Here is a 26,448-nt window from a genome sequence, read left to right on the forward strand (position 1 = left end):
ACGCAACTGGACTGAGGTGAAGAAGGAGGTGAAATGTAGGTGTATTAGTCGTTGGGAACACGCATTGATCGTTGGATGTGTGTCCCCCGCCGCGCGCCGGCGTGTGGCCGCAACGGCACGCGCCGAGCGATCCGAGAGCCATGGCGCAGAGACAGAGACGGCCCGCGCCGCGATCACGTGATTGACATGGGGGGGCCGACCATTTCACGCGTAGCGCGTCGGCTGCTGATTAGGTAATAGGGCGTGTGTGTGCGGAGATGGGGAGGGAGTGTCCGTAAAAAGCCCCCGTGTGTCGGAGTATCCTCGGACGCATTTCCTTAGCTGCATTAGCTGGTATAGCGGGGGTTATTATTACATTTTGTGCTGCTGCCCTTTGACGGTTATCACTCGGGATTCAATTGCGTCCCAATCCTTAATTCTTGTCATAACAACAGGACACACCGTACACACCCCTTCTTGAGTCAATTCGGTTACGTCTGTCTGTCTCGATCGGTTTGTGTCAATGTGTCTCTTTCCTGCACCCGGTGTGGGCCCTTTGCCTTGGACACTGCGTGCTCACCAACCAGCTGCTCCACATTCCGATCTCTCCCCGCCGGCTCACCGCACACATGTGTCCAGGGCGTGTCATTACCGGGATCAAGGCGATTCCGTCACTCGCTCCATCGCATGCAACCCAGATACGAGGGACGAGAGGGGCATGGTCGGGGGCATTCCAAGCACAGGTCCCACAGAGTGGACGCTCGGTCCGTCAAACGACTGTCGGCCCCCGGGAAGCAACAGCAGATGTTGGCCTTTGAATTGAAAGACATGGACAGGACGAGACGCGACGAGCCACGCGTTGCCACGCGTTGCCACTCTCTCCATCTGTTCACTGGAGCAGCTCTCTGGATCTCTGGATCTCTGGCCTCTGGCTTCTGGCCTGTGGCTTACTATTTGGATACACCGGAATAGCCCTCGGGTCCAGGAATCCTGGAAGTTCTGGACGTTCTGGATGTTCTGCAAGTTGAATTGCAGCTTTCAAGCCAACCGTCCCGTCTACGGGCAAGCCACACTAAAAGGGCGCCCACGAACGAGACCTGGAAGCCTGCGTTGGGCACCATGCTAGCACTTGTGCATTAACCTAGCTGGCTGGCTAACAGCTAAAGCCTACAGCCGCGTGCAGCTGGCCATCCACATGTGATCGCTAGCTCGCTCTCGCCTACCAAAAATACCCAGCCAGCGTACGTACGTACCCTTCCCAAACTTTGCCCAACCGGCATCAGCAAAAGGATCAAGCAGACCTGCTCCCTTCGCCTCCCGCCATGCCGCCTGATTGATAAAGGGGGGAGGCGGCACCGCCTTGTGGAGCACACACCTCAACAGCCGCCACGCAACGGTTAACTGTGCTGCAGCCCACCGTCGCAGCAAAACCGCAGGCGTCGTGCCATGGGTCATGGGCCTTGGCCCAGTGTTTCATTGCTAGGCTATATGCTATAGGCTATAAGCTGTCGGCATTTGGTCGTTGAGGTACTGGTCAAAAGACTCTCGCCGAAATGAGATCCTCCCCCGAGCTCAGTGATCAGTGAACAGTGCAGTGGGTCGGTGAATGTGGCCGAGGGGGGCTCTGATCGGTCTGAAGGAGTGTGAATATCTCGGCAGGAGTGGTTGACTTCTGTGCCATAAACTGGGTGAGGAGGCACGATGACCACGCGGACCTGGCCGCAAGGGATCAAAGGGAGAGTGCGAAATGCAGACGAGAGACAGAACAAGAGAGACCAAGACCCAGACTCAGCCTCAGAGCTCGCAGCCGGGGCGGGGGGTCAGGAGATGCTGCTCAGGTGGCCAGGTGGGTTCAGGACGCAAACCGGCTGGCCCGCGGCACACGACGCCACCACCTAAACGCACGACGTAAATGTTGCCGGCCCGTGAGACTGTGGAAAGGATCTCTGGATCTCTGCAGTTAGAGCGTGGGATGTGACTCTCGGTGCTGGATCGAGACAAGACAAATCGTATACGTGTCTGCCGCCAGCTGGTGGTCGTAGGTGGGCAATACATAGCTACCGTTCGACATGGCATGCACGCTGCTCCCCACCACAACCGCAAGGCAAAGCTCCCTCTTCTACCTCTTCCGCATCAGGCTGTTCTCTCTCTCCATTCCGTCGACCTGCCCGAACACGGGAACACCCTTGTCTGTGCGTTCGTTCCGTGACAATCTCGACGCCGCCCTCCCTGTGGCCTCTGTAACGGTACGACCGCAGTGGACCGACGGCGGCGGTGCTATACAAGGCGACGTCGACCACAGACCCACAGACGCAGACGCTACAAAAAGGTTGTGGAGGGCGCGTACGATTGTTTGTTTGTTTTGTTGTTGTCGGTGCCCACCCCTCTCTACGTTTGGTCGTTTCACGAGATCTATTTCGAGCAGGTACGACACCACCACCAAAGCTATCCGACTCCCCCTCTCGCATATAGCTCGTCGTTGGGTCAACCTTGTTTTGATCACTTCCGCACCACCGTCGCTGTCTGCTGCGCCGCGCTGTCCCCGCCCACAGATCCCACAGCACCAGCACGGCCAGCACACTCCGTCGGCACACCCTCCACACAACAGAGTGTACCTGCCATTCCCACTGGCCACTTTGCCCCGGCAGGTCACAGGCCAAAGGCCACACACACCCTCGTTTCCTGCCCAACATGATTCACACCCGGGCCACAGCCCGCACATCTTACGCTGCATCCTCTTCATCAACAACATCATCTTCTTCTTCTTCTTCTTCTTCTTCTTCTTCTCCATCCCCTCTGTACCTTCATAACGCACCCCCCTCTGGCCGCCCAAAACGCCAGGCCCTCCACCGCGACCACACTGGTTCAGACATGGCCGAACACTACCGGCGAATTCACAAGTATGGCGCCGCCCACAGTCTGGCTGGGCGTTCCCTCGCCCTCGTCGAGGAAGCCGGGCTCGAGGAGGACGATGAGAAACACGAGCGCCTGCGCCAACGCCGTCGTATCTTCCGCATGCTCGCGTTCCCGTCCACTCGCGTCCGCATTCTCTACGCTTGTGTCATGCTAGCCGCCCTGTATGTTTACATTATCCCGACCATCTTTCACCAGTCAGACGCGTCTTCCCTCGGGGCGGCAGGAGCTAGTCCAAAGGCCAAGACGGCCTTCCCTTCACCCAACGCACCGGGTGTCGTCCACCGTGGACACCCCGATGACCCTCTCGCTGCCCAGTTGCCCCGACACCCCATCGTCAACGGCCGCCTCGAGGTGGATCCCGACCTGACCGTCCACCCCATCCACCAGCTCATCCACGACGCCCGCGACGAATGGGACAGAAAGCTCGCAAAGCAGAGCACGACACTCAAGGCCGCCGACGCCGAGTACCGTCGACGCTACAAGCGGGCCCCCCCAGTTGGATTCGACAAGTGGTGGCGATATGTGGTGTGAGTGTCCCCCCCCCCAAGATCCTTGGCCGTGCCGTTGCCACCCACGCCACCATCAACCATGGTTGCGAAGACGCAACTGCCCGGTGCCTTGCCTACGACGCTGATACGTTTCTTGTCACAGTGAGAACAATGTACCGATGCCAGACGAATACGACCAGATCAACAACGACCTCGCACCGTTTTGGGCCCTTCGTCCAACGGACCTCCGCGACCGCATCAGCCAAGCGAGCGTTGCGTCCGACTCGTACACGCTTCGCATCAAGCGTGGCTTGTTGCGCACTTTTCAGACCTACAACCCTTCACCACTTTACGAGGGCCGTCGTGACGGCCAGGTGGACCTCATCGCCCCGATTGCAAAGTACCTCCCTGACATGGTTGCCGTCTACACGGTCCACGACACACCCCAGACACTCATCTCATGGGAGCACCGCCAAGACATTTGGGAGCACATTGCAGACGGAGAGTGTGAGTACTGCTGCTACGACTGTCGCACAGCCGCCTCGTGGGACTGTTCCTGGAGTGACGTTATAAACTGTAATAACTGACGGATCCGTCTCCAGTCCTGGACGACAACGACAAGGTCGAGGCAACGCACCACGGCTGGGCGTCGGCCTGTTCGTTCAAGTCGGCCATCAACCAGCCCAGCAAACAGCATATCCAACCGGTGGACAGCAAGATCGGTGCCAAGTCGTTCATCGCAAACCACTGGGCCAACATGGACGTGTGCGAGAACCCCGACCTCATCCCGCTGCACGGCATGCTGGCCGGCAAGGACGATTATGTGACAGACCTCGGCGCCACGTTTGCGCTGTCCAAGACCCGTCTCCATGCCGACGTCCTCGGTGTCCCACCCGAGCGCGTCATTGAAGACGTCGCGTTGATCCCATGGGAAGACAAGACGACGGAGCGACTCTTCTGGCGCGGCAGGAACACGGGCGCGTACCACAGCACCAGCACGCCGTGGAAGGGCACCCACCGCATCCGCCTCGTTGGCATGGGCGCCAACTATACCGGTGTCACCACGGTCCTCGCGCCTCCCGATGCCATGCAGGGCAAGAATGTCCGCGACGCGGCCACGGCCACGGCCAGCAGCGACCTCACAGCACGCTACATGGACATGGGCTTTGTCAACATTCCCCTCCAGTGCGACGAGGACGACGGCACCTGCGAGGAGATTGCCAACACCTACCCGTCTGTCGAATACGTCCAGTCAGAGGACTCGGACCGGTACAAGTACGTCGTCGACATTGACGGCAACGCGTGGTCTGCGCGCTTCCAGCGTCTCATGATGTCGGGCTCGCTCGTATTCAAGTCGACCATCATCCCCGAATGGTGGACGGACCGTATCCAGCCCTGGGTCCACTACGTGCCCATCAAGGTCGACTATTCGGACCTGTACGACGCCGTGGCATTCTTCAACGGCGACACAGAGGGCAACCCGGGCGAAGACGACCTCGCGCAGGAGATTGCCATGGCAGGACGGAAATGGTCAAAGCAGTTTTACCGCAACCAGGACATGACGGCGTACACGTTCCGCCTCTACCTCGAGTGGGCGCGCCTCCAGTCGCCGACGCGCTCCATGGCAAACTTTGTCTATTCGGAAAGCATGGAGGTCTGAGTTCTCCTCTCTCCCTCTTTTCCCTCCCAATCAAAAGCATTGAGCCCCTCAACCCCAAACTGCACGCGCGTCTGCACGACTTTTGCATACACCAACTTTTGCCACATACAGACCCACACTTGTTTCCTTCTTTTGTCATTGATTGCTACGCCTCATTTATTTATTAGTATCGTGTTAGTTCTGGGACACTCCGACTAAAGAGAAAGTTACATGGAATCTTCCCAAACATGCCCGTCTGGAAAAGCAAAGCAAAGCAAAGCAAAACAAAACAAAAGAGAGAGCGCGGTGGTATTCGCTGCAAAAAAGAGCGATGATGCGGGGTATAACGACGAGTACAACGGTGACGCGTTAGAGGGGCGGCAGAGGGCGCTTGCAGAGGGGACAAATGGTCTGGCATGTCAGCGAAAAGGTCCAAAAGTGCACCGGCTCAACTCACCTTGATGGTGATCCACTGCTGGAGACACTTTGTGTGGAACAAGTGGTGGCACGGCGCGACCGCATACGCCCTCCGCGCGTTCATGGCCAGGAGCGCACTGGGCCCCGCGGGGTCCGCATCGGCCGGCTCGCGGAAGACGTGGACGTCCTCCATGCAGATCGAGCATGTAGTGCCGCCCTCGAACCCGTGGCCGCCAGCTTCGGGGTCCGACGGCGCCTGCAGGACTGGGTGGTAGTCGTATCCCTCCGAGGGGGCGAACCGCTTGGGAAGGAAGAATCCGGGGCCGAACCGGTCCTGCGCGAACAGGATCGAGACCTGGATACCTTCCCAAACGACCAGACCCCACACCCAGTCTGCGGCCTCGAAGAAGAAGACGTTCTCGGGACATGCGAGGCCGTCTAAAGAGGGTGGTCAGCTACCTGAGAGGTTGGCTAGCTGGACACTCACACAGTGGGAGCGCGAGTCGCGCCATGCTGATACCCAGAATAAACGTGTGGCTGAGCCCGTTGGCCGAGCCCCGGCGTGCGTTGCGCCAGATCTGCGGGGCCCAGATCGAGTGCATCCCAAAGAAGATGAACGGGACCAGCGTGGGCGTGAGGACCTGGAAGAAGACAAACAGGAAAAAGACACCGCCGAGCCCTGCGATCTGTCAGCTAACACAGTCGGAGAGGTGCAGCTGCACTTACACTTGAGACCGGGTATGCCGAGAGAACGTTGGCCACGCGGTCCGTGAAGGGCAGCTGGGCGCCGTCCTCGGTCTCGGGGTCGGATATACCCGCACGCTCTGGCGCCTGGATACGGTGCAACAGGACAGCGTAGCGCTGGCGTTGTCAGCTTGAATCTCGACGGAAGGCACAGCTGGACTCACGGGTGCAAACACTATAGCTGTGCACAATGCACAGAACCCGGGCACAATCATGGGCAAGGACGTCTTGTTGTTGCTCATGACGCCGACGGCGAGGTGGGCGCTAAAGATCCACGCGTCCGAGACGCCGAGGAGGACCACCATCCAGAGCGATACCTTGGCGAGGGTGGAAGGCGTGCGTGTCGCTTCCATTTGACGGACAAGAAGAATGAGAACGATGAACTGGGAGAGGGTGGCGTATGCCGCGTCTGGGGGATGGTCAGTTCCACAGGCGGCCAGTCAGACTCACAGTTGATAGACTGCCTCCAGTAGTCGTCCCGGCGCACGCCCTTGCCGCCCTCAACGCCCATGGCCCATCCACACTGGTCAGCGACGATGATGCCGCCAAACGCATGGTCCCAGTACCGCGGTGGGCGGGTGAGAGAGGTCAGGATGCCCGTGGGGTTGGCGAGTTCGGCGTCGTAGGCCATCACGTCCTCGAGACTCACACCAGCTGGCAGAGGCGGGAGGGCAAAGTGCATGAGCAGTGGACAATGGGTCACCACAGGGTCTGCTTGTTAGCTAAAAGACGGACATTGGCAGCTCACCATCAATCTTGGCGTCGGTGAATAAGAAGCTGTTTTCCTCCAGCCGCAACTTGTGCTCGAGCTCGGCGAGGATGATGGAGTGTGTCTCGTTGTGGTGGGTCGGGTACAGTCGTGGAATGTTGCGCAGGTCTATACGCACACCTTCCGGCATGCCAAACAGTTCGTACGTGCCGTTGGGAATGTGGTGGAGGCCGACAATGTCATAGTTGATCTCCCGCTCGCCACCCAGTGTCACTGCGCCAGTGACCCACGCCCATGCGTCTGGCGTGATAGGGGACGCGAGCGGGTCGTCTCCAGCGTCGATGGCTTCCTTTGTCTCGTTTGTCAACGGCGTGATCCAGCGTTCGCGGAGGTTCATGTCAAGCACAGTGACGGACGACCAGTTGTAGTCGCCCCGCAACTCGGCAGCGTACGTCTCGTTCCACTCTGGCGTGTTGACTGACGGAATATCTACGCCAGTGAAAAAGGACGACGTGGGCGTGGTCGCGTTCAGGTCGACCATTGATACGTGTGCGCGCCGGTACCAGCCGGTGATGTTGGGGAAGAATGGTGCGCCGAGAGCCGCAGACAGGCTGTGGTCGTACCGTGTCGGCACAATGGCCGATGCGAGCAGGTCCGGCACTGCGGGCTGACGAGTCAGTCAGGCTGCCACCTCGCAAACAGCGCTCAACTCACTTCTGTCCAGTTGGTGCCCGTACCGTTCAAGTAACCCCGGTACTCGTCCACAGTCTTCCTCATGACATCCAGCTCGGAGACGCGTGGCCGGATCTCTCCGTCCTCGCCAATGATGATGTGTTGTTGCGGGGCATTCCCGCCGCTCATGAAGAAGAACATCATCATCATCATCATCATCGAGCTCATGCTCGACCTCTGCTGCGGCACACGGTCGACGAACACTGGCGGGAATGGCGGGGGTACTGTCGGTGTCGTGCCGCCAAGGGTGACGTTGACGGGGCGCGGTGACCGCGGGTCCGGCGCGGCGGCGGCGGCGGCGGTGGTAGGGGGAGGGGCGGCTGCCTCGCCGCGCTCTGCGCGGTCGTCGTCGCGCGGCGGGGTGGGCTCGGACATTGTGGTGTCGCGAGTGGGGTTGAAGGAATGAAAAGGATGGAGAGAATGGGGTGGATGGAAAGCCAACTTGTTGAATGTGCTGGTGGATCGTGTCCGTTCGTCATGTGTCAGGCACCACCGGACGTGTCATTTGGCGCCATTGCTGGGGAACCACGCAGGTCTCAAGCAACCCTCTGTGGATCTCTTCATGGCCAAACAAATGCAACCCAGGCGTGAGCAGACATGTACCACAACACACACACATGCACACAGCATCAGGCCACTCTAGTTGCATGACACGTCATCGTACCCTAAAAGAAACATGGTCGTGATAATTCTAGCTGTACAGAGTGGCAAGCGGCGGGGTTGAACAGATTGCGCGGCATAGATATATGAGTCCGCGGTTGACGCTTGCGACTCGAGGGAGAGAGAGAGGGGGAGAGAGATGCGATAGGAGCGAGACAAAGATGTATTCTCGCCACAGGACATTAGGACGACACTGCGTCGGGATAGAGAGGGGGGGGGGGGGGGGGGGGGGCAAGTCTTCACAGAGCCTGTCGTTTAGTGGCCCAGGAGGACGTTGGTGGCCGCAAACCACGCCCAGACAATAGCACCCGACAGGATGGGCAGGGTAAGGTTGTCATCGACACCAAGGTCGAGAGCCTCGACGACGGCACCGCCAAAGCCGACCACGAGAGAGGTGGCAATGAGGCCGAAGGGGCCAGGCGTGTTGAGGACCGCCCAGTCGGACGCCTGGTGAGCCCAGTAGCCGAGGCCGATAAGGATACCGGTCACGGTCGCGGCGAGGAAACCGGCGAGCGACTTGCGGGGCGCGAAGGGGAGGAACTTGAGGCCCGGGACGTGAGCGGGCAGAGGAGGGGTGTGGCGGCCCCAAAGGCGACCGAGGGTGGACGCGGTGGTGTCCGACCACGAGAGCGTGAGGATGGCGACGACGGCGACATCGCGAGGGTAGAACGAGAGCACAAAGATGACGCCAACGAGGTACCACACGACGCCGTTGATCCTGTTACGCTCCTCTTCGCGCATAAGGAAGCCGACGAACATTTCCCAGAGCTCGGCAAACGCGGGGAAACGCAGCCGGATAACGTCGATTGTGAAGATGGTAACACACATGATGCACAGCACCGTGATAAGCGGACGCAGCGAGGGTGGGTCCGTGTACTTGAGCGCGAGCGTCAAGAAGCCTGTGTACCGTCAGTCTAGTGCGTCTAAGGGTGCTCGGCGCATGGTCGGTGAGACATGGAACGCCTCCGCGAGAGAGAGAGAGAAGTTTGGGTATATGTGACGATGGCGTGAGATGGTTCCGAGGCCGATCACACGACCCACATAGCGTGTCCACACGGCGTGTCCACAACAGCACTACGCGCAATGTGCGATGCGATCAACTCACCAATGGACGAGTGGAAGGCCTTGCGGGGGATCTCCCAGTCGACGGCCTTTGTTGGTTTGACACCAGGAGGCGGCTTGACGTGGATGGAGCTCGTACGACGACGGCGACGAACTTCTGTGCCGGGGGCGGCAGTTCCAAAGACGGCCGAGGGAGCGGGAGGGGGTGCATGGGCTTCCGAGTCGGACAGCGCTGAGCTGTCCATCTCGACGTGGGCGACGATGGTGGGGAGAGTGTGGACGCCGGGGGGAGGGGAACGCGGGACCGTACGTGGTGAACGGGGCACGGCGCCGCGGCGGCGCAGCACGTTGTCGACGTCGTCCTCGCTCACACTTCCGTCGCGGGGCCGTCCGTTGGCGACGGGGACGGCGGCGACAGCGGCGGCGTCATGGCCGTTCTCTGCAGTGGCCTTGCCGTTGGGCTCCATGGCGGCGTGTAGGCTGACGTTTTCCTTGTCGAGGGACAGGCGGCGAGACGCGCGGGGGCTGAGATGGACGGGCGGAGTTGCGGAGGCGCGTCTTGACGGGGTTGGGGAGCCTGCGCGGAGGGAGGGGGACGGAGCACGGACGGAGATGGCAGCAGCAGTGGCCATGGGGGACTGGGATGGGTGTTCGATGGTGGGGGGTGGGGGTGGTGGATGGGAATATGGGTCTGGGAGAAAGAGTTTTGTACGAAACAGAGAGAATAAAGTGTGACCCATCGTGCTGCTGCCGCGCGCGTGTTCCCTCCACGGCAGCGGCGGCGGCGGCAGCGGCGGCCGGGTGAGTCTGCGACTGCTCGATGCGGGTCCGTGAGCCCGTGGCGTCACTCTTTTACAGTCTGTTTCTCTCTCTGTCTCTTGTCTCTGTCTCTGCGGCCGCCGCCGGCAAGCGCTCACTCGTAAGCTGGAGACAGACACTGTGTGCATGGTCGATGACGCGCGGCGACGGGGACAGCTGATCCATCGGCCCATTGCACCGCGCAGCCATCATGTATTCTCACACAGAAGCATGACCGTCACGCTTCCTTTTGGCCCGGGGGGCCAGGCAGGGTCTCCGATAACCATGTATGCTCATTCTGCGTCTTAACCGCACCTCTCCAGGCTTCTTTGAATGCCAAACTGCAAAGGGGCTTCTTCTTAACTTGGGCCTCGACCTCTCCACACATACGGCACCCACTCACAGCTAGGCGATAGCCGCCGGCGACACACCATACAAAAGGACTGCTCTCAAGGGGGTGGCGTGATTAGACAACGACTGGGCACCGCTTGTTGCATGTTGCCGGCCGTGGAACGCGTCACAAAGTGGCCGTCGCGGGGGTCATGAGCAGTCAGTGGTGTGTGTCCCTTTAGGGAGAAGCTGTTGTCGGACCCCCATGGGCCTTGTGCAGGGTGTGCAAGGGCCCCTATCACTGATCGCTCAAACATCGTTGGTCACCATGCTCCCTGTCCCCTCCACCATTACACGACTGTGCGTCGCCATTATTAGAAAACAGCAGAGCGTTGGAAGATAATATAGCCTGCGCTTAAATGTTAGTGCCGATTGCTTCCGGTCGCGGGCCACACGGGTGGAATGTGGCATTTCGGTGGAGAGTGTGGTATGGTGGTGTGGCTACGACTCTGGGTTCAGCTGTGCTGTTGCATGTGGCGGGGCACTTTGAGTGCATGCCGCTCTGTGTGTTGTCTGTCGCACATTGCAAAGTGGGTAGAGATCGGCGTCGCTCGCAACAGCCACCGCCGCTTCCGGCTATGCGCCCAACAGCTACATCCTATTGAGAACCTTCCTCACGACATTTAACTGCAACCCCGAAATCCCGGAGAGCGCCCCGGTGGACGCAATGACATAGGGTATGGACAATGGATACCTGGTTGGGAGGTGAACCACCGCGGGTTGACAGGCGGGAGGCAGTGCCACCTTTGTGGCTCGCCAGCGGAGGTGGGTTATGCCGTGGGCAGGGAAGAGGCATACTGGGCAGTCCACCTCTCCGGTCTAGCCTATACAGCTTCTCTTGTATCCTGGCTATATATCCATGGCAGTTGCTACTCACGTTGAGCGGAAGGATACACCTTGACGCAAGGAAGTGGGGAGGCGGCAGCCGCTGGTCCCATAAGTTCCGACCTCCGGGTCGCAAACCAAAATTACTCAGCAGTCTGCTGCACGATACAATGATATTCCTGTACCAATAAACTCAGCTGAAGGAGGGCTACACTCTCGATACAAACTAAAGACGGCTACAAGACGAAAAGAGTTGTTATTATGCGAATTACTATGTCCCCCCGCAACGCTTTCTTACTCAAAAGGCAAATTTTCATCGACTCTTTGGCGCAGTGGTAGCGTTCTGCTTTCCGATTCACGTCTGTTTGGCAGCGGTCCAGGGTTCGATCCCCTGATGAGTCTTTTTGGAGATGCACAGGTCAACAAGCGATGCAGAAGAGCAAGAAAGCAAGGTGGAAAAGAGTCGGCGGCGGTTGGACGACGTGGAAGATGTAGAGCGGGATCAAATTGAGTGGCGGCGGGAGTTTTCATGATTTTTGGGCGATTCTGTGGTCCGTCCCTGACGTCCGACAATCGTGAACCACGAGGTCGTTAATCTGTCCAAGTTGGCAGATGTTACAGACGTCCTTCTGGTGTGTGCAGTGGAAGGGGTCATGGTGGGAGATCTTTGAGCAACGATGTTTTGTGGATCTCGTGTGAATAATGGGTTTGATGGGAGAGGCAACAACCCGCGGGCTGACCTGCGCCACTCCTCTGGGTTGAACATATATACCGTGTCTACCTACCTATCCAGGTTTGCACAACAGAACCCAAGGCGGCCCCAGTGCCCAAGGTATACCTACCACCCTCTAATGACCTCAATGCTTATCGGGAGCCCATTTCTAGCCTGCCGTTCACATCGTTCCACCGATCGCTGCCATCGATTTAATTTTAGTATTTTCATTGATTTATGGATGTTCTTGTCACGAACACGACGACGGCCGTAGCGACAATAATGGAATCCTAGGTCATAGAGCGAGGACGACATGGAAGGTGTGTTTCAGCCCTGGCTCCTGTGGCCTATCCTGTACAGTCCACCACAGAAGAAATGGCAGAGGATAAACGATCGCCTTTTGGACGAGACTTAAAATGGGTGGCTCAACTGGGCCTGTCGCTGCTGGTCCGTGGACGACGTTAAATTATCTGTTGCTGTATATCCTTAGGCGACAGCTCACTCTATTGGCTCCGTCGGTTTAATACTGCTGCTACTGGTAAGCCCTTCTTCAATGGCTGGGGACCGCCAGACTCGCTTTTAACTCGCTTTTAAAATGTACGCGGCCATTGTCCCCACCCGAAAACATTCGCTTTGGTATGCCAGGCCCCTCCCCGCACCTGACCATCAAAATGGTCTCATATGGCACTGGAAGGGAGCTGATACTTGGGAGGCATATTCGTATGCTCTTCCAACAGACTGAATCCGGGTGTCGAGGCAGCTTTCGACCGGGAAATTGTCCACGCCTTCTGCCGTAGCCACATTATGACATTCACTCCAGCTTCATCACTTCCACCCGCCCAGGCATCGTCTCTCCCCGGCAATGCAGCGCAGCAATGCAGCCCTTCGCTTCAGCACGCAACGATCAACTCCTAGCATCCATGTTTGCTTAGGTAATTGGCCGCTTAGCTCAGCTGGTTAGAGCATCGTACTAATACCCAGAACACCCCTTGGTTACTAGTTCATGCGGAGGTCGGCAGTTCGATCCTGTCAGTGGTCATTCTTTTGCCCTCTGGGCCTCCTGAGGAGTCTGGGGAGGTGTAGGAGTGTTCTTTTGGCATGCCGAAAGGGTCCAGGAGCGAGAGGGAAGGCGGGGGGGAAGAAGGAGGAGATTGACGGGTGGGAGGTGGGGAGCATGAGCTTGTTTTGGATCACACTGCCTGGGATGCATTGCAGATTATGCCAGGATACCGAGGACTGTTGTTCTGTGCCTCTCGCGTCCTTGTTTTATGGTATTTTGGAAGAAGATGTGTAGCGATGGTTGAAATCGATGGATGACGTGACACGCCCCTGCCACCAGCTATTCGCCAGATCGTGCCGGTGCCACGTCCAATCTCGCACACCAGCGACTTGTGGCTGAGACTCATGCCCACCCACTAGATACCTATGCACGCCAATGGAGTCACAACACATGCTACACATCTCCCTTCCATGCGTAAACAGGCTTTCACGACTCGACGGCGGACTTGCCGGCCCCCCGGATAAACGATCACGATAAAGCTCAGGTGCCTCATTTGCCGGACGTTCTCGTTTTGCTCCCGCTCTCGAAAGTCGACTCCACAAGTCCACTTCCAACCACTACCGGCCGCTGGTTATGAATATGGACCACAGCTGCTTGCTTCTTCTTTCTTCAAACACGATAGACACAACTTAGAAACACATACACCATGTCCGGCGAATCCTCGACCTCGGGCACCAAGCCCCGTCTGTACATTCTCGACTATGGAGCGGGCAACGTGCGCTCGCTGGCCAACTCGATTACCCGCCTGGGCTACGACTTTGAGTGGATCAAGGAGGACGCCGACTTTGACAAGGCCGACAAGCTCCTCTTCCCCGGCGTGGGCGCGTTCGCCAAGGCCGCCGACGGCCTGCGTGCCGAGGGCCGTTTTGAGCCCTTGCTCAAGTACATTCGCAGCGGCAAGCCCTACTTTGGCATCTGTATCGGCATGCAGGTGCTGTTCGCCAGCTCGACCGAGGCTGAAGGCTCCGAGGGCCTGAACATTGTCCCATACCCAATCACCAAGTTTGACTCGACCGACGGCGGCAAGAAGAGCGTCCCGCACATGGGCTGGAACGGCGCCTGGAACGCCCACGCTGGCGAAGACGCCCAGCCCCTCGTGCTCACCGGCGAGGACTATTACTTTGTCCACTCGTACGCCGCCATTGTTGGCCGTGGCAACGCCGAGCAGGAGGCCCAGCTCAAGGACTTTTCCTACACCCTTTCGCGCTACGGCAGCGAGACATTTGTCTCGTCGCTCCGTCGCGGCAACGTCTACGCTACCCAGTTCCACCCGGAGAAGTCGGGCCCTGCGGGTCTTGACGCCCTCCGTCGCTGGCTCGAGGCTTCCCCCGAGTCGCTCTCGTCTGCCCCGCACCCGCTCCCTGCGGTCGCCGAGCGCACCATTGTGACTGCGGACCCCCGCGCCGACCGCGCCAAGGGCACCGGTCTCACCTCTCGTATTGTTGCCTGCCTCGACGTGCGCTCCAACGACCAGGGCGACCTCGTCGTCACCAAGGGCGACCAGTACGACGTGCGCGAAAAGGAGGAAGGCGGCAACGTGCGTAACCTCGGCAGGCCCGTCGAGCTGTCCAGGAGGTACTACCAGGAAGGCGCCGACGAGATTTGTTTCTTGAACATTACGTCGTTCCGTTCGTCTGCGCTCGCCGACCAGCCCATGCTGGACGTTGTGCGCGGATCGGCCGAGACGGTCTTTGTGCCCCTCACTGTTGGCGGCGGTATCAAGGACACTGTGGACCCGGACGGAACGCCGCACTCTGCGCTCGAGGTGGCCGGCGCCTACTTCCGCTCGGGAGCCGACAAGGTGTCGATCGGTTCCGAGGCCGTCATCAACGTCGAGGAGATGATGGCACGCGAGGCCCGTGGCGAGCCCGCCCTCACCGGCAAGACTGGTATCGAGACCATCTCTGCCGCGTACGGCTCGCAGGCTGTCGTCGTGTCCATTGACCCCAAGCGCGTCTACTACGACACCACCAAGCCCAACTGGATCGACGAGGTTCCCCTCCTCCACCGCCCGTGCCTCATCACCGGCGAGACCTCGACCACCCGCACCAAGGCCGACGAGCAGGGCAAGGCCTGGTGGTACCAGTGCACCATCTCGGGCGGCCGCGACGTCCGCGACATGGACGTCATCCAGCTCGCGCAGGGCGTCGAGCGTCTCGGTGCCGGTGAAATTCTTCTCAACAGCGTCGACCGCGACGGTTCCGGCAAGGGCTTTGACCTCGACCTGATCAGGCTTGTCCGTGACGCCGTGTCCATCCCCGTCGTCGCCTCGTCGGGTGCCGGCTCGCCCGCCGACTTTGACGAGGTCTTCACAAAGACCGGCACCGAGGCCGCCCTCGCTGCCGGTATCTTCCACCGCAACGAGGTCGGCATCGACGACGTCAAGGAGGCCCTGGAGAAGGACGGCCAGCCCGTGCGCCGCACCCACATGGAGCTCTAGGTCGTGTCTCCAGCTTTGGGGGGGACATTGTTGTCTTTGTTTTCTTCTTCTTCTTCTTCGTTTTTTAAAAAGAACCTTTCGGGTAATCAATCATGCACTGCATAGAGGGTAGTTTAAAGAGGAATTATAAGATGTGGTTGTGGTTGCACGCGCGCGTGGGCCGCGCACGTAGTCGTCACGCTCGTGCGCTAAAAAGTGCGCCTGCCATTCTCTATCGCCGCTTGCTGCAGACCTTGACGATGGCGTCGCGCAGCGTCTTGCCGGCCTTTTCAGTCTCCTTGCGGCTGAACATTGCGCTGACGCAGACCTTGAGGCTGGGCTCGGGCTCGACCGACTCTTGGCCGCGGAGACGGCGGGCACGGGTAATGATGACGCCGTTGGCCAGGCACTCGTCGACAATCTCCTGGAGCACATTCTCCTCCTCCTCGAGCGTGTCGGGAGGGTTGACGAGGAAGATGTGAATGAGACCCGAGTCTGGGTGGGATGGAATGGAGATGAGGGCGTCCTTGTTGTTTGTGAAGGGGGTTTCGGCACCGCCGTTGGGGGACGAAGGGGCGATCAGGTTGGGCGAAGGCTCAAGCTTGACGAGCTGCTGGCGGAAAGTGAGGACGTTGGCACGGAGGTTGGTGAGGAGGTATGGCTGCGACTGCATCATCTTGACGGCGGCAGACGAGACGGTAGCGTGCATGGCGGGGATGGCAGCCGAAAAGACCGAGGCACCAGAGTTGATACGCTGGTGGGCGGTAACGTGCTGCGAGCCGGCGCAGAAACCACCACCGGCACCCAGGGCGTTGGCCATGGAACCGATAAGGATCTCGACCTCTTCGGCCGGGACACCATAGTGCTCGGTCAGACCGCGACCGTGGGCGCCAACCATGCCAAACGACATGGACTCGTCGAGGACAAGGCGGTACTTGTACTTTTTCTTGAGCTCGCAAATCTTGGGCAGGTCCGACATCATGCCGTCATTCTCAAAGATACCCTCGGTGACAATGAAGCGGCGCGTGAGCCTGCCGCCCTTGCGACGAATCTCGCGGTCGACCGACGCAAGAACGCGCTCGAGGTCCTTCATGTCGCCGTGCGCGTACCAGCGGACAGTGCAGCGGGCCAGCTGGAGACCCTTGTGGATGGCAAAGTTGACACCGCGGTCCGCGACGATAATGTCACCGCGCTTGGCAAAGGCCGGGATAGCAGAAGAGACAGCCGAAAAGCCCTGGGCGTAAATGATGGCCGACTCGACGTTGAGAAACTCGGCCACGTCCTGCTCAAAGGTCGTGTGCACGTCAATGGTACCGTAAAAGCCCATGGGGCCACACGAGCCCACACCGTACTCGTGCAGGGTGTCAATGGCCACGTTCTTGATCTCGTCATTCTCCACAAAGCCAAGCCAGTCGTAGACGGCAAGGTTGAGCACGGGCTTGCCGCCGGGAGCGACGCGGGCATGTGCGCCGTTCTGGCCATAGATAACGGGAACTGACTCGAGCGTCCTCTTCTCGAGGTCCGACATGGGACCCACGAGCGGCACGGGCTGCCAGTCATCGACGAGCTCGTCAATCTCCTGCACAACGGGTCAGCGCGGCCCGTTCACGCTTACACAGACAGCCCCCCCCCCTTGCTGCTCCACACCACCACTCACCTTTTCGGACAGACGAAGACCCTTGCCCTCGCCCTCACCACGGGTACGGCGTGCAAGGAGGGTACGCAGGGCGAACGCGACCAGCAGCACCTCGAGGAGCGAGCGCCATGGGTCGTTCTGGTACGAGCTCCTGATGTAGCGGAGGAGAATGGGGGATCCGGGGATCGAGTTGAACCAGTTGGTGAGGTAGGTCAACGTCGAGGACAGGAGGGCGACGACGGGCAGGAGCGCTGGGGAGATGTCGTCTGCAGGCGACGCGCCTGCGGGTGCCGAGACCATGGTGGAGGGTGTGGCCATGGTTGTGGTGAAGGGGTGTGTTGTTGCAAGAGCGGAGGATGCCTGAACGCAGACGACCGCGTCGACCATAGACACACCCCGCTTGCTCGCCCATCCAAACCCGCGTCACCCCAGCCACACACGGCGCGGCGGCCACGCTCCAACGCGCGTGTAGGCGCGCGCCGGAATTTGCTCCCGCCCGCACCACCCGAGAGAGGATGCCACAGCTTGAGCCGGGGTTTCGGCATTAGACGCGTTGGGTGGTCTTGGGGGGCACGCTGGGAGAGCCCTATGCATGCTATGGGTTTTGTGGTTGTTGTGCATAGAAGGGTGATGGTATGTGTGACATGCATGTGCTCTCTCAGGTTCAGTTGGGCCGGGGAAGCGCGGCTGGCGGAAAAGCCCATGGCCGCCTTCTCTGCCACGGCTGTCGGACAATGATAACAGCTGGGAGGTGGAGGTTGTCCATTGATCATCCTACACCACTCACCACCACAAAACACCATGGCAAACTCGGCAGAGGAGCGCGCTCACTGGCGCGACGTCCTCCGCGCGTTCGATGGGTACATGCAGTACCATGTAAGTAGTCGTCCACATCGTTGCGTAGGGCTGTAAATGGCTGCTGGCAATGACAATGCTGGCGGACGGAATCTGCCATCACATCACATGCTGTTACGTTTGATCCTAACATGCAGCTCTCGGCAAACCACGCGCGACGCATGGCGTTCCTTTCGCTACCCAAGGACCAGCGTGAGCTGTATGAACAGATTGGGTTTCGCGACAAGCTCGAGGCGGTGGACGAGGGGATCAGGCGGTGAGTCGGACGCGCCAGAGGCGTGACCGCGTACGTCCGCGCGGGCTCGTTGCTGACGGCGCAAGAAACGCCGAGTTTATCGACCTCATGATCGCCGACCCAGTGTTTGCGGACATGCTCGAGAGCGACGCGCCGGCCCACCCCCATTCGCATGACCATGGCGCGCACGACGGCGGGCACTCTCACGACGCCCATGCCCATGGCCATGGCCACAGCCACGACGCGCACAGTCACGGCCACAGCCATGACGCAGCCCCAAGCTCCAACTCGGGTTCCAGTGCGGCCTCTGCTTCTGCGTCTGCTCCTGCGTCAGCGTCCGGCAGCGGGACCAAGGCCTCTGGCCCGTCGCAGCGCGACCGCGACCTGCAGCAGGACAAGGTGCGCTCTACGCTGCGGTCGTTTGTGCGTGACTGGGCTGTCGAGGGTGCCGCCGAGCGCCAGGCATGCTACGACCCCATCGTCGCCGCGCTCGAGGAGCACTACCCCGACGTCTCGGCTCGCGGCAAGGTCAAGGTCCTCGTCCCCGGCTGTGGTCTTGGCCGACTTGCGATGGAGATTGCTGCGCGCGGGTTCTGGGCGCAGGGCAACGAGTTTAGCACGTACATGCTCATTGGAAGCCACTTTGCGTTGAACCAGTGGGTCATCTCAGCTTTGTGACCTTTATCTCGACGAGCTGACTTTGACACTCTAGGTCTACACACGAGCGGGAACACACCATCTTTCCGTGGCTCCATTCGTTCTCCAACCACCAGACGACTGGGTCCCACCTCCTCCGTTCCGTACAGGTGCCCGACGTTGTCCCGTCCTCGATCCTCGCTGGGCCCGTCCAGCCCGGCGGGTTCAGCCTCGTCGCCGGTGACTTTGAGGAGGTGTACGGCCCCAGCCAATGGCTCGACACACCCAACACGGCGTCCGCGTCCGACGACGACGACGAAGAAGGCGGCCGCGTCAACCAGCGCGGGCGGTGGGGCGCGGTCGTGACGTGCTTCTTCATCGACACGGCACGCAGCATCCTCAACTACCTGCGTATCATCCACGGCCTGCTCGACGACGGCGGCGTGTGGATCAACCTCGGCCCCTTGCTGTGGCACTTTGAGAACGCGCCCGCGAGCGCCAAGGGCGAGATGAGCATCGAGCTCAGTCTCGACGAAGTGAAAGAACTGGCACGCACCGTCGGGTTTGAGATCAAGCAGGAGAGGATGGTCTCGTCGACGTACACGGGCGTCCCGGACAACATGCTGCAGCACGTCTACAACGTGGGTGAAGAGTCATTGTCGGAGCTAACACCCGCCAGTGCGCGTTCTGGACAGCCACCAAAATCCCGCAACAGGGCCAAAAGTAGAGAGACTTGTTTATACACCATGTTATGTTATCTACTCGGTTATGGAGCACGGTCGGCGGCCGGCGGACCTGACCTTACAACCGAGGGACCGAGTGGAAGATACCAGGTCGCCCCCACAGAGCACCTGTCGTTCCCCGGCCACATCCCCCAGTCCCAAGGGGTATACCGGCGACGCCGGTGTAAGCACCGGCAATCCGGAAATGTGAGCAGGGCACGAACAAGACGCGACTGAGAAGGAGCCTGCTTGCTTCTGTGCCACTGCTGTGCCACTGCCAAGAGATAGTTGTGTTTTCATGTGTGATGGATAAAACCGTTTTGGTTTTTCATTTTAATGTATCATGGTCTGCTGCATCGTACGCGTACACTCATTAAGTATGAAGTCTACTTGGCAAGCTCGACGGCCTTGGCGGCGGCCTCGTCGAGAATGTCGAAGGGGTAGATCTTGAGTCCGGACTCCTTGATCATCTTCTTGGCCTCGACCTCCTTGGTGCCCTGGAGACGGACGACGAGGGGGATGGTGAGGTCAAGCTCGGTGGTGGCCTTGATGATGCCCTCGGCGATGACGTCGCAGCGCATGATGCCGCCGAAGATGTTGACAAAGATCGACTTGACGTTGGGCGACGAGAGGATGAGCTTGAACGCGGCCTTGACGGCGTCGGCGGTGGCGCCACCGCCAACGTCGAGGAAGTTGGCGGGCGAACCGCCGTGGAGGGCGAGGACGTCCATGGTGGCCATGGCGAGACCGGCACCGTTGACGAGACAGCCAATGTCACCGTCAAGCTTGATAAAGTTGAGGCCGTACTCGGCAGCCTCGACCTCCTGGGGGTCCTCCTGCGACTTGTCACGGAGGCTGAAGACGTCCTTCTGGCGGAAGTCGGCGTTGTCGTCAAAGCCAAACTTGGCGTCCATGCAGAGGACAGTGCCGTCCTGGAGCTCGCCAAGGGGGTTGATCTCAATCTGGGTCGAGTCCTTCTCCTTGAAGATGGTGTACAGCTTGTTGAAGACGTCGGCGGCGTTGTCGCGGGCGTTGGGGGCAAAGCCGAGCTGCTCGGCAAGCTTGACACCGTCGGCGTGCGAGATGCCGTTGTCAAAGTCGAGGTTGGTGGTGATGATGGCCTCGGGGGTGTCGTGGGCAACGTCCTCAATGTTCATACCGCCCTGGTTCGAGGCGACAAGAACGGGGCAGCCACGTGCGCGGTCGAGAAGGACAGCGGCGTAGTACTCCTTGGCGGGGGGCATGCGCTCGGCGAGCATGACAGCGTTGCACATGCGGCCAGCGGCACCAGTCTGCTTGGTGATGAGGCTGTGGCCGATCATCTTGGCGGCAATGTCCTTGGCCTCGGCAGGGCTGGAGGGAGTCAGTATGGGGCGATCAAGGCGCAAAAGGTGGCAAAGGTGGCTCTGAAGGAGGTGCAGGGCATACAGGCGAGGTGCCGCTGCGCCAGCTAGCCCGGCGAGAACGACAGTAGCTGGGTAGAGCAAGCACTCCGTCAGAAGGCCAGGTTAACCAGCTGGAGAGCGACAGCGATCACTCAGTAGCTGATAATTCCAGTCTTCTAGACGGGTAACCAAGCTCCCAGCAGGTGCGTCGAGTCGGCGAAGATCCAAGACAAGCTGTCGCCCGAGTCTCTTGGGGTTACAGCTTGCCCCTGCGACCAGCACCAGGACGCACCGCTCGCAACTCGCATCGCAAGAACCAAACCTCCCCCAGAACCAGTTCCACACTCCTTGTCCGTGCCAAAAACTCACGTGTCGATCATGTGCACACCACCCTGGTAGCCATTGTCAAAGTGGCCCTTACCACGACCGCCAGCAAGGACCTGGGCCTTGATGACGAGCTGCTCGCCGCCAAACGACTTGGCGACGGTCTCGGCCTCCTCGGGGGTGAACGCAGGCTTGGCCTTGGGGGTAGGCACGCCGTACTGCCGCCGTTAGCGATTTTGCATTTCCGGCCGAGGGTGTACAGCGACGTCCCGGCGCCGGGCGGTGGTCTCTCGTGGTCTCGTGGGCTCCTGCACACTGCCTCCAGGCCGTCCCCACGCGTGAGAGAGGGGCAACACTGGAAGAGGTGTGCCCAACCATCCACCTCGCATTGCCGGGTCCCGGCCCCGGGTGTTCCGAGAGAGAACGCGGAGCCAAGGCCCAGCGCGACTGTTTGCCGGGGGTAGCTAGCCACCCCCGCCCATCTCTCACGCCAGCTGGTTGGCTGCTTCACTTCACACCCTCGCTTCGTACCACTTACCGAGTTGAGGAGCTGGACCGACTGGTACTCGTGGATCGAGAGGTTGCGGACCTGCTGCTGGACAGCGGTGGAGCGCTGGGAGAGACGTCAGCTGTTGGTTCCAAAAGACATGTGTGATGTGTGTGATGTGTGTGTGTGTGCGTCATAGCAGGCTGTCACCGCCCCGAGCAGCAGCCATCATGAGATTGATAGGAGATGCGGTTGGGAGCAGCTCATAGGCGTCGGCAGGGCGCGGGCCGACGGGTGTCGAGATTTCCCCGGGGCAAGGCAGGCTGCAGGTGTGTGCCATTGCTATGTTGCCTTGTCGAGCTGTGGGTGTACCTACCTGGACGGCGATGCGGGCTGGGCGGAAGGCTGCGCGGAACATGGTGGTGAGAGAGGTGGGTGGTGGTGAGAGGAGAGAGGGAGGATGAGACAGTAAAGGACGAGGTGGCCGGTTTGTATGGGGGGGACGCACACCTGCACTCCCTCCGTCTGCTCGCGCTGGCAGGACTGACGGGCCATCCGTCCCAGCCAGCCAGCCAGCCCAGCCAGGCAGGCGAATTCTGCCTCCGTCCCAGTCGGTCGCCCGTTGCAGCCCCCGGTCCACCCGTTGCCCGCCGCGCGCCGATTTAATCCCGATACACCACACGGCACCCAAGGCCTCCCACGGATGCCACGGATGTCCGCGCGAGCATCCATCGAGCGTCGAGGGTCGCGTCTACCCCACACACAATGGCATCAAACTCCCCCGCACCCGCCGCAGTTGTCCATGAAATCCATATCCATCTAGTTCTGCAAAACCCCCACCAAAAGAAGCGTAGGGGCCATATGTGTGTCTCTGTGTGTGTGTCTGTCTGTGTCCTTGTCGCCCCAGCAAGGAACAGGGGGGCAACAAGAACGAGTAAACGAGAAAAAAAAAGAAGTAAACAGAAAGAAAGCGTCGAGCAGCTCGCTCCCCTCCCCTCTCCCGCCAGCACCTCGTTTTTCCCTTTTCTAAGTCGTGAAACTGGCACACGGCGTCAGCACAACACAACATCCAAGACATTCCCTTCGCCACAACTCACATGCCAAGAATCTTGAATGGCGCCGAGGCCCCACCGAGCTCGCCCTCCAGGACACACTCTGCGAAATGCGAGCCGCGCGAGACACCTTGGTCGATCATGACGAGGGTGGCGATGGGCTCCTCGACCTCGGCCGTGCCCACGAGGCGCTTGGCGCCGGCGTGGTTGTCGTCGATCCAGCAGCGGACCGTGCCCGCCGGCTTGTCGGGCGGCGACTGGAGGAAATAGATGCCCACGTCGCCGGCACCGATGCGCAGCGGGATACGCAGACGCGACGTCGGCTGGTCGGCGTACCAGTAGTGCCTGTCCTCGGCGACGGCGTTCTTGGGCGGGTGGTACGTCGCCCATCCCGAGCCGTAAAAGATCGAGGGGGGAAGCGGCGAGACCAGGTCCGAGGCCGAGACGCAGTAGGGCTCAATCTCGCGAAAGTTCTTGAGCTCGTTGGGCCGGTCGGCCAGACGCATCTTGGGCGCCTCGAGACCCAGGTTGGCAGAGTGCGAGATCAGGTCGCTCTTGTCAGTGGCGCCGTCCTCGGGCTGCTGGTCGGCGTCGGATCCAGGACGCAGACCCACACCGCCAAGCAGCAAGGGGGTGCCCGCCACAGAGTCGCCCTTGATGTTGACCGAGGGGACGTTGAACGAGTGGCCCAGAAGGGCCGACCAGCCGGCACAGATCTGGCCCATAATGTACGAGACGAGCACGTCGGCAATGAGGTCGTGGCCCTCCTTGTTGGCCAGCTGCGAGTCGGTGTACAGCTCCTGCAGCGCGCGGTGCGGGTGCTCGAGGTACTCGTCGTACATGACGCCCTTGGCCGAAATGTGCGGGACATCGTAAAACTGAGCGACAACGTTGTGCAGCAGCTCGGGACCAGCGAAACCGTTCTGCGCCTGGACCTGCGGGCTAAAGTGGCCAAGGATAATCACGGCCGGCTGGTCGGGGCGGACGAGAATCGAGCGCACGAGCAGCTCAAAGTACGAGAGCCAGTCCGGGTCACTGGGTCGTCAGCGGGCGTGTCACCGTTTGCAGTTACTTGTACTCACTTTGGGTCGGCAGCGTCAAACTCGAGAATGACCAGGTCGGTCTTGTCCGGGAGGTGGTGGCTGGCGCAGTAGGCATAGTACGCCGAGTCGGTCCTCTTGTTGGCGCCGTTGGTGAGCTCGTTGCTTGGGTGCGGGAACACGCTCTGCCACCACTGGAAGAAGCGCGCCGGGTAGCACTCTGGCGCGATGGGGTCGTCGCCGGCGCCCTGGCACGCGCTCACGCTGCCGCCCAGCACCGAAATCGTCACGGGCATGCCGCTCATGGCCTTGCGCAGGACGCGCTGCACGCGCGCGCCAGTGCCAGTGTACAGGCGCGAGCGGAGCAGCTCAAACTGGCCGCGGCGCGCAGCGATGGCGTCGCCGGGGCCAAAGACGGGGCAGAACTCGAACGGCGCCTGGTCGGTCGTCGATGCGTTCAGGTAGTCGTGCGGGATGAGGTCTGACGGGTCGTCGGTGAAGTGATGGGTGGAGGGGGCCTTGGGCGAGTCCGAGGCTGCAACAGTGTCAGCAACGGTCGAAGACGTCACGGTGCGACCCAAACGGGCTCCAGGCGATCGCAGCCAGCAAGTTGCAGCCGCGCCACGACGGTAGACGCCATTGATACGCGGCGCCGCAGCATCGGTGTCTTGCTCGCTTCCCTTTCCAAGGGAGGGGACCTACACGTCCCAACTTTCTTCGTCTTCTCGGTGCACACTCACGAAGGACAAGCTTTGTGAGCAAGATAAAGCCCACAACGACCGTGAGGGCAAGCCATGCGCGCTGGCTCAGGCCTGGACATGTCAGCATCATGTTGTCGGGCGTTCACATGAGGTCAATTGAGGGATGGAGCAAGGGAGGGAAAGGAGGGGGGTGGAGGAACGTTGAGGGACGCGGTGTCGGAGACGTGGAAGCATGTCTTCGGCGCTGTGGTCTGCAGATCCCGTGTCTCATCCAGCACAGCCCTTCACAGCTCACGCCGACGACATCGACATTGCCCCGCGACGAACGTCCCCCCCCCCCTGCACTCGCGTGTAGCGGTGCAGGAGATAAAGAGAAACCAGATCTCTCCCTCAGCCCTGCCCCCACTTTCGCACTCCAATGTCTCCCAACCATATACGCGCACCGCGCGCGCGCGCGCGCGCCGCAACGACCTCTGTGCACTCCACTCCACTCACCAAAGCGTCCGCCTTTCCTCCTCCACCCGCCCGTCCTGCGCGGCGGGGTATCAGGCAGACCTGGCGACTCGTCGCCGGACAGGCGCGCGTGCTCGTGGATGTGCGCGTGCGCGTGTGCCGCCTGCGCGCTCTTCTCGTCTGCAAATTCCGCCGTGTAGTGCGTGACGGGGGTGTCGGGCTCGGCGGTCGGCGACGCGGGCGCGAGGCCGCCGCGCGGGCGCAGCATGTTGGACGACAGCGTGGAGAGGTGGGTGGGAGGGGGAGGAGGGGGGGAGGAGGGGAGGTGGATGTGGGTGGGGATGAGGACGAGTCGCGACGAGACGGTCCAGCGGCGCGGCGCGTGCAGCCAGAGAGAGGCGGTCGGCGCGGAGTCGGTGTGAGTCGGGGAGTCGGTGCGTGCCTGCGCGACGTAGGCAGAGTAGGTTTTATCCCAGCGCGGGTTGTGTAGCTGGGAGGGATATGGGATGTGTGGGTCGAGAGAGAAAGAACGAGAGTGGGATGAATGCAAAGCGGTAGAGAGACGAGGTGTCAAAACGGGGAGAGACCGAGAATGAGGACCGGGAGAGGGGTGAGGGGCGTGACGCCAAAAGGTTGGGTTGGGTGGAGTCCCTGGGCGACGGGCTGCGTTTTGGCGCCTACAATCAATCGTCGGGGGAGGCAATGTGCAAGAGGTGTCGTTTGGTGTCGAGTGTCGATGCGTTGGACGACGGTGAGTGGACTGTACAGTTCGCTCTCTATAGCATATAGAATCCACACGACGTGGCCACTGTTTCTGAGGCTGTCTCGAACGGCTTCCCGCATCTGCCTTGTTGCGTCGCTGGTGGCCGTTCAATTCAATCTCCTGCTCCCCCGCGTCCCCACGCACTCCACACCCAGGATGTGTGGCTTTCTACGCGACGCGTCCAGGCCTCCTCCTCCATCGCTTCGTCGCGGGCGCCTTTGCACCTTTGTATTGACACACATTCTTGCTTGAAAAAGGGCGTTGCATGCTTGTATACGCGACCAGTCTTATGGCCACCACCACCACCATCCACGCCCACTGGCCACTGGCCACTGGCCACCGGCGGCAAGACGTGGCGCGTCCCTTTGCACCACCCAGGGCATTTCATTCCACCCTTTCACACTTATCCTCTGCTGCTCGCTTCAGTCGTGCGTGGTCGCAAATCAGGACAAGAGTCATACATTTTTTGTTTCCTTGCAGATCGCGGACACACTCCATACACGCGGGGCTCTGGGCACAACTAATGCTCCTTGGCCACTCTAAAAAAACGACGCACGCAACGCAAACGCGCGTCCACCAGTCTCTCTCTCTCCCCCTCTCTCCCCCTCT

At 60.4% G+C, this 26,448-nt stretch overlaps 8 protein-coding genes and 2 non-coding genes across 10 annotated transcripts; 5 read left to right on the top strand and 5 right to left on the bottom strand.

Moving 5' to 3' along the window:
• Positions 1 to 2,850: 2,850 nt before the first annotated feature.
• On the top strand, positions 2,851 to 5,043 carry CAP3_2 (Glycosyltransferase 90 protein; the record flags this gene model as incomplete). Its single annotated transcript, XM_028620756.1, has 3 exons — positions 2,851 to 3,422; positions 3,547 to 3,890; positions 3,986 to 5,043. The coding sequence occupies 3 exons, from the start codon at positions 2,851 to 2,853 to the stop codon at positions 5,041 to 5,043; spliced, it is 1,974 nt and encodes a 657-aa protein (XP_028471972.1).
• A 348-nt stretch (positions 5,044 to 5,391) lies between these two features.
• On the bottom strand, positions 5,392 to 7,999 carry EHS24_005225 (uncharacterized protein; the record flags this gene model as incomplete). The annotated part of the gene is made up of 8 exons (XM_028620757.1): positions 5,392 to 5,433; positions 5,480 to 5,877; positions 5,927 to 6,118; positions 6,168 to 6,300; positions 6,348 to 6,592; positions 6,634 to 6,894; positions 6,932 to 7,559; positions 7,607 to 7,999. The coding sequence occupies 8 exons, from the start codon at positions 7,997 to 7,999 to the stop codon at positions 5,392 to 5,394; spliced, it is 2,292 nt and encodes a 763-aa protein (XP_028471973.1).
• Positions 8,000 to 8,539: 540 nt separating this feature from the next.
• Positions 8,540 to 9,978, bottom strand: EHS24_005226 (uncharacterized protein; the record flags this gene model as incomplete). Its single annotated transcript, XM_028620758.1, has 2 exons — positions 8,540 to 9,183; positions 9,390 to 9,978. 2 exons carry the CDS (start codon positions 9,976 to 9,978, stop codon positions 8,540 to 8,542), a joined length of 1,233 nt encoding a protein of 410 aa, XP_028471974.1.
• A 1,699-nt stretch (positions 9,979 to 11,677) lies between these two features.
• On the top strand, positions 11,678 to 11,761 carry EHS24_005227. Its single transcript has one exon. It is a non-coding gene; the product is annotated as a tRNA-Arg (tRNA).
• A 1,248-nt stretch (positions 11,762 to 13,009) lies between these two features.
• Positions 13,010 to 13,110, top strand: EHS24_005228. Its single transcript has one exon. It is a non-coding gene; the product is annotated as a tRNA-Ile (tRNA).
• Positions 13,111 to 13,777: 667 nt separating this feature from the next.
• Positions 13,778 to 15,571, top strand: HIS7 (Histidine biosynthesis bifunctional protein hisB; the record flags this gene model as incomplete). Its single annotated transcript, XM_028620759.1, has 1 exon — positions 13,778 to 15,571. The coding sequence occupies one exon, from the start codon at positions 13,778 to 13,780 to the stop codon at positions 15,569 to 15,571; it is 1,794 nt and encodes a 597-aa protein (XP_028471975.1).
• A 211-nt stretch (positions 15,572 to 15,782) lies between these two features.
• LCB1 (serine palmitoyltransferase component) lies at positions 15,783 to 17,504 on the bottom strand (the record flags this gene model as incomplete). The annotated part of the gene is made up of 2 exons (XM_028620760.1): positions 15,783 to 17,129; positions 17,208 to 17,504. The coding sequence occupies 2 exons, from the start codon at positions 17,502 to 17,504 to the stop codon at positions 15,783 to 15,785; spliced, it is 1,644 nt and encodes a 547-aa protein (XP_028471976.1).
• Positions 17,505 to 17,987: 483 nt separating this feature from the next.
• EHS24_005231 (uncharacterized protein) lies at positions 17,988 to 19,639 on the top strand (the record flags this gene model as incomplete). Its single annotated transcript, XM_028620761.1, has 5 exons — positions 17,988 to 18,062; positions 18,179 to 18,297; positions 18,363 to 18,932; positions 18,989 to 19,553; positions 19,592 to 19,639. 5 exons carry the CDS (start codon positions 17,988 to 17,990, stop codon positions 19,637 to 19,639), a joined length of 1,377 nt encoding a protein of 458 aa, XP_028471977.1.
• Positions 19,640 to 20,020: 381 nt separating this feature from the next.
• Positions 20,021 to 22,248, bottom strand: EHS24_005232 (uncharacterized protein; the record flags this gene model as incomplete). Its single annotated transcript, XM_028620762.1, has 4 exons — positions 20,021 to 20,987; positions 21,389 to 21,561; positions 21,882 to 21,956; positions 22,207 to 22,248. The coding sequence occupies 4 exons, from the start codon at positions 22,246 to 22,248 to the stop codon at positions 20,021 to 20,023; spliced, it is 1,257 nt and encodes a 418-aa protein (XP_028471978.1).
• Positions 22,249 to 22,856: 608 nt separating this feature from the next.
• EHS24_005233 (uncharacterized protein) lies at positions 22,857 to 25,344 on the bottom strand (the record flags this gene model as incomplete). Its single annotated transcript, XM_028620763.1, has 5 exons — positions 22,857 to 22,869; positions 22,928 to 23,917; positions 23,965 to 24,457; positions 24,663 to 24,734; positions 25,119 to 25,344. The coding sequence occupies 5 exons, from the start codon at positions 25,342 to 25,344 to the stop codon at positions 22,857 to 22,859; spliced, it is 1,794 nt and encodes a 597-aa protein (XP_028471979.1).
• Between the last annotated feature and the right edge of the window lie 1,104 nt (positions 25,345 to 26,448).

This window comes from Apiotrichum porosum (assembly GCF_003942205.1).
Source record: "Apiotrichum porosum strain DSM 27194 chromosome Unknown scaffold_20, whole genome shotgun sequence".
Taxonomy (NCBI): Eukaryota; Fungi; Basidiomycota; class Tremellomycetes; order Trichosporonales; family Trichosporonaceae; genus Apiotrichum; species Apiotrichum porosum.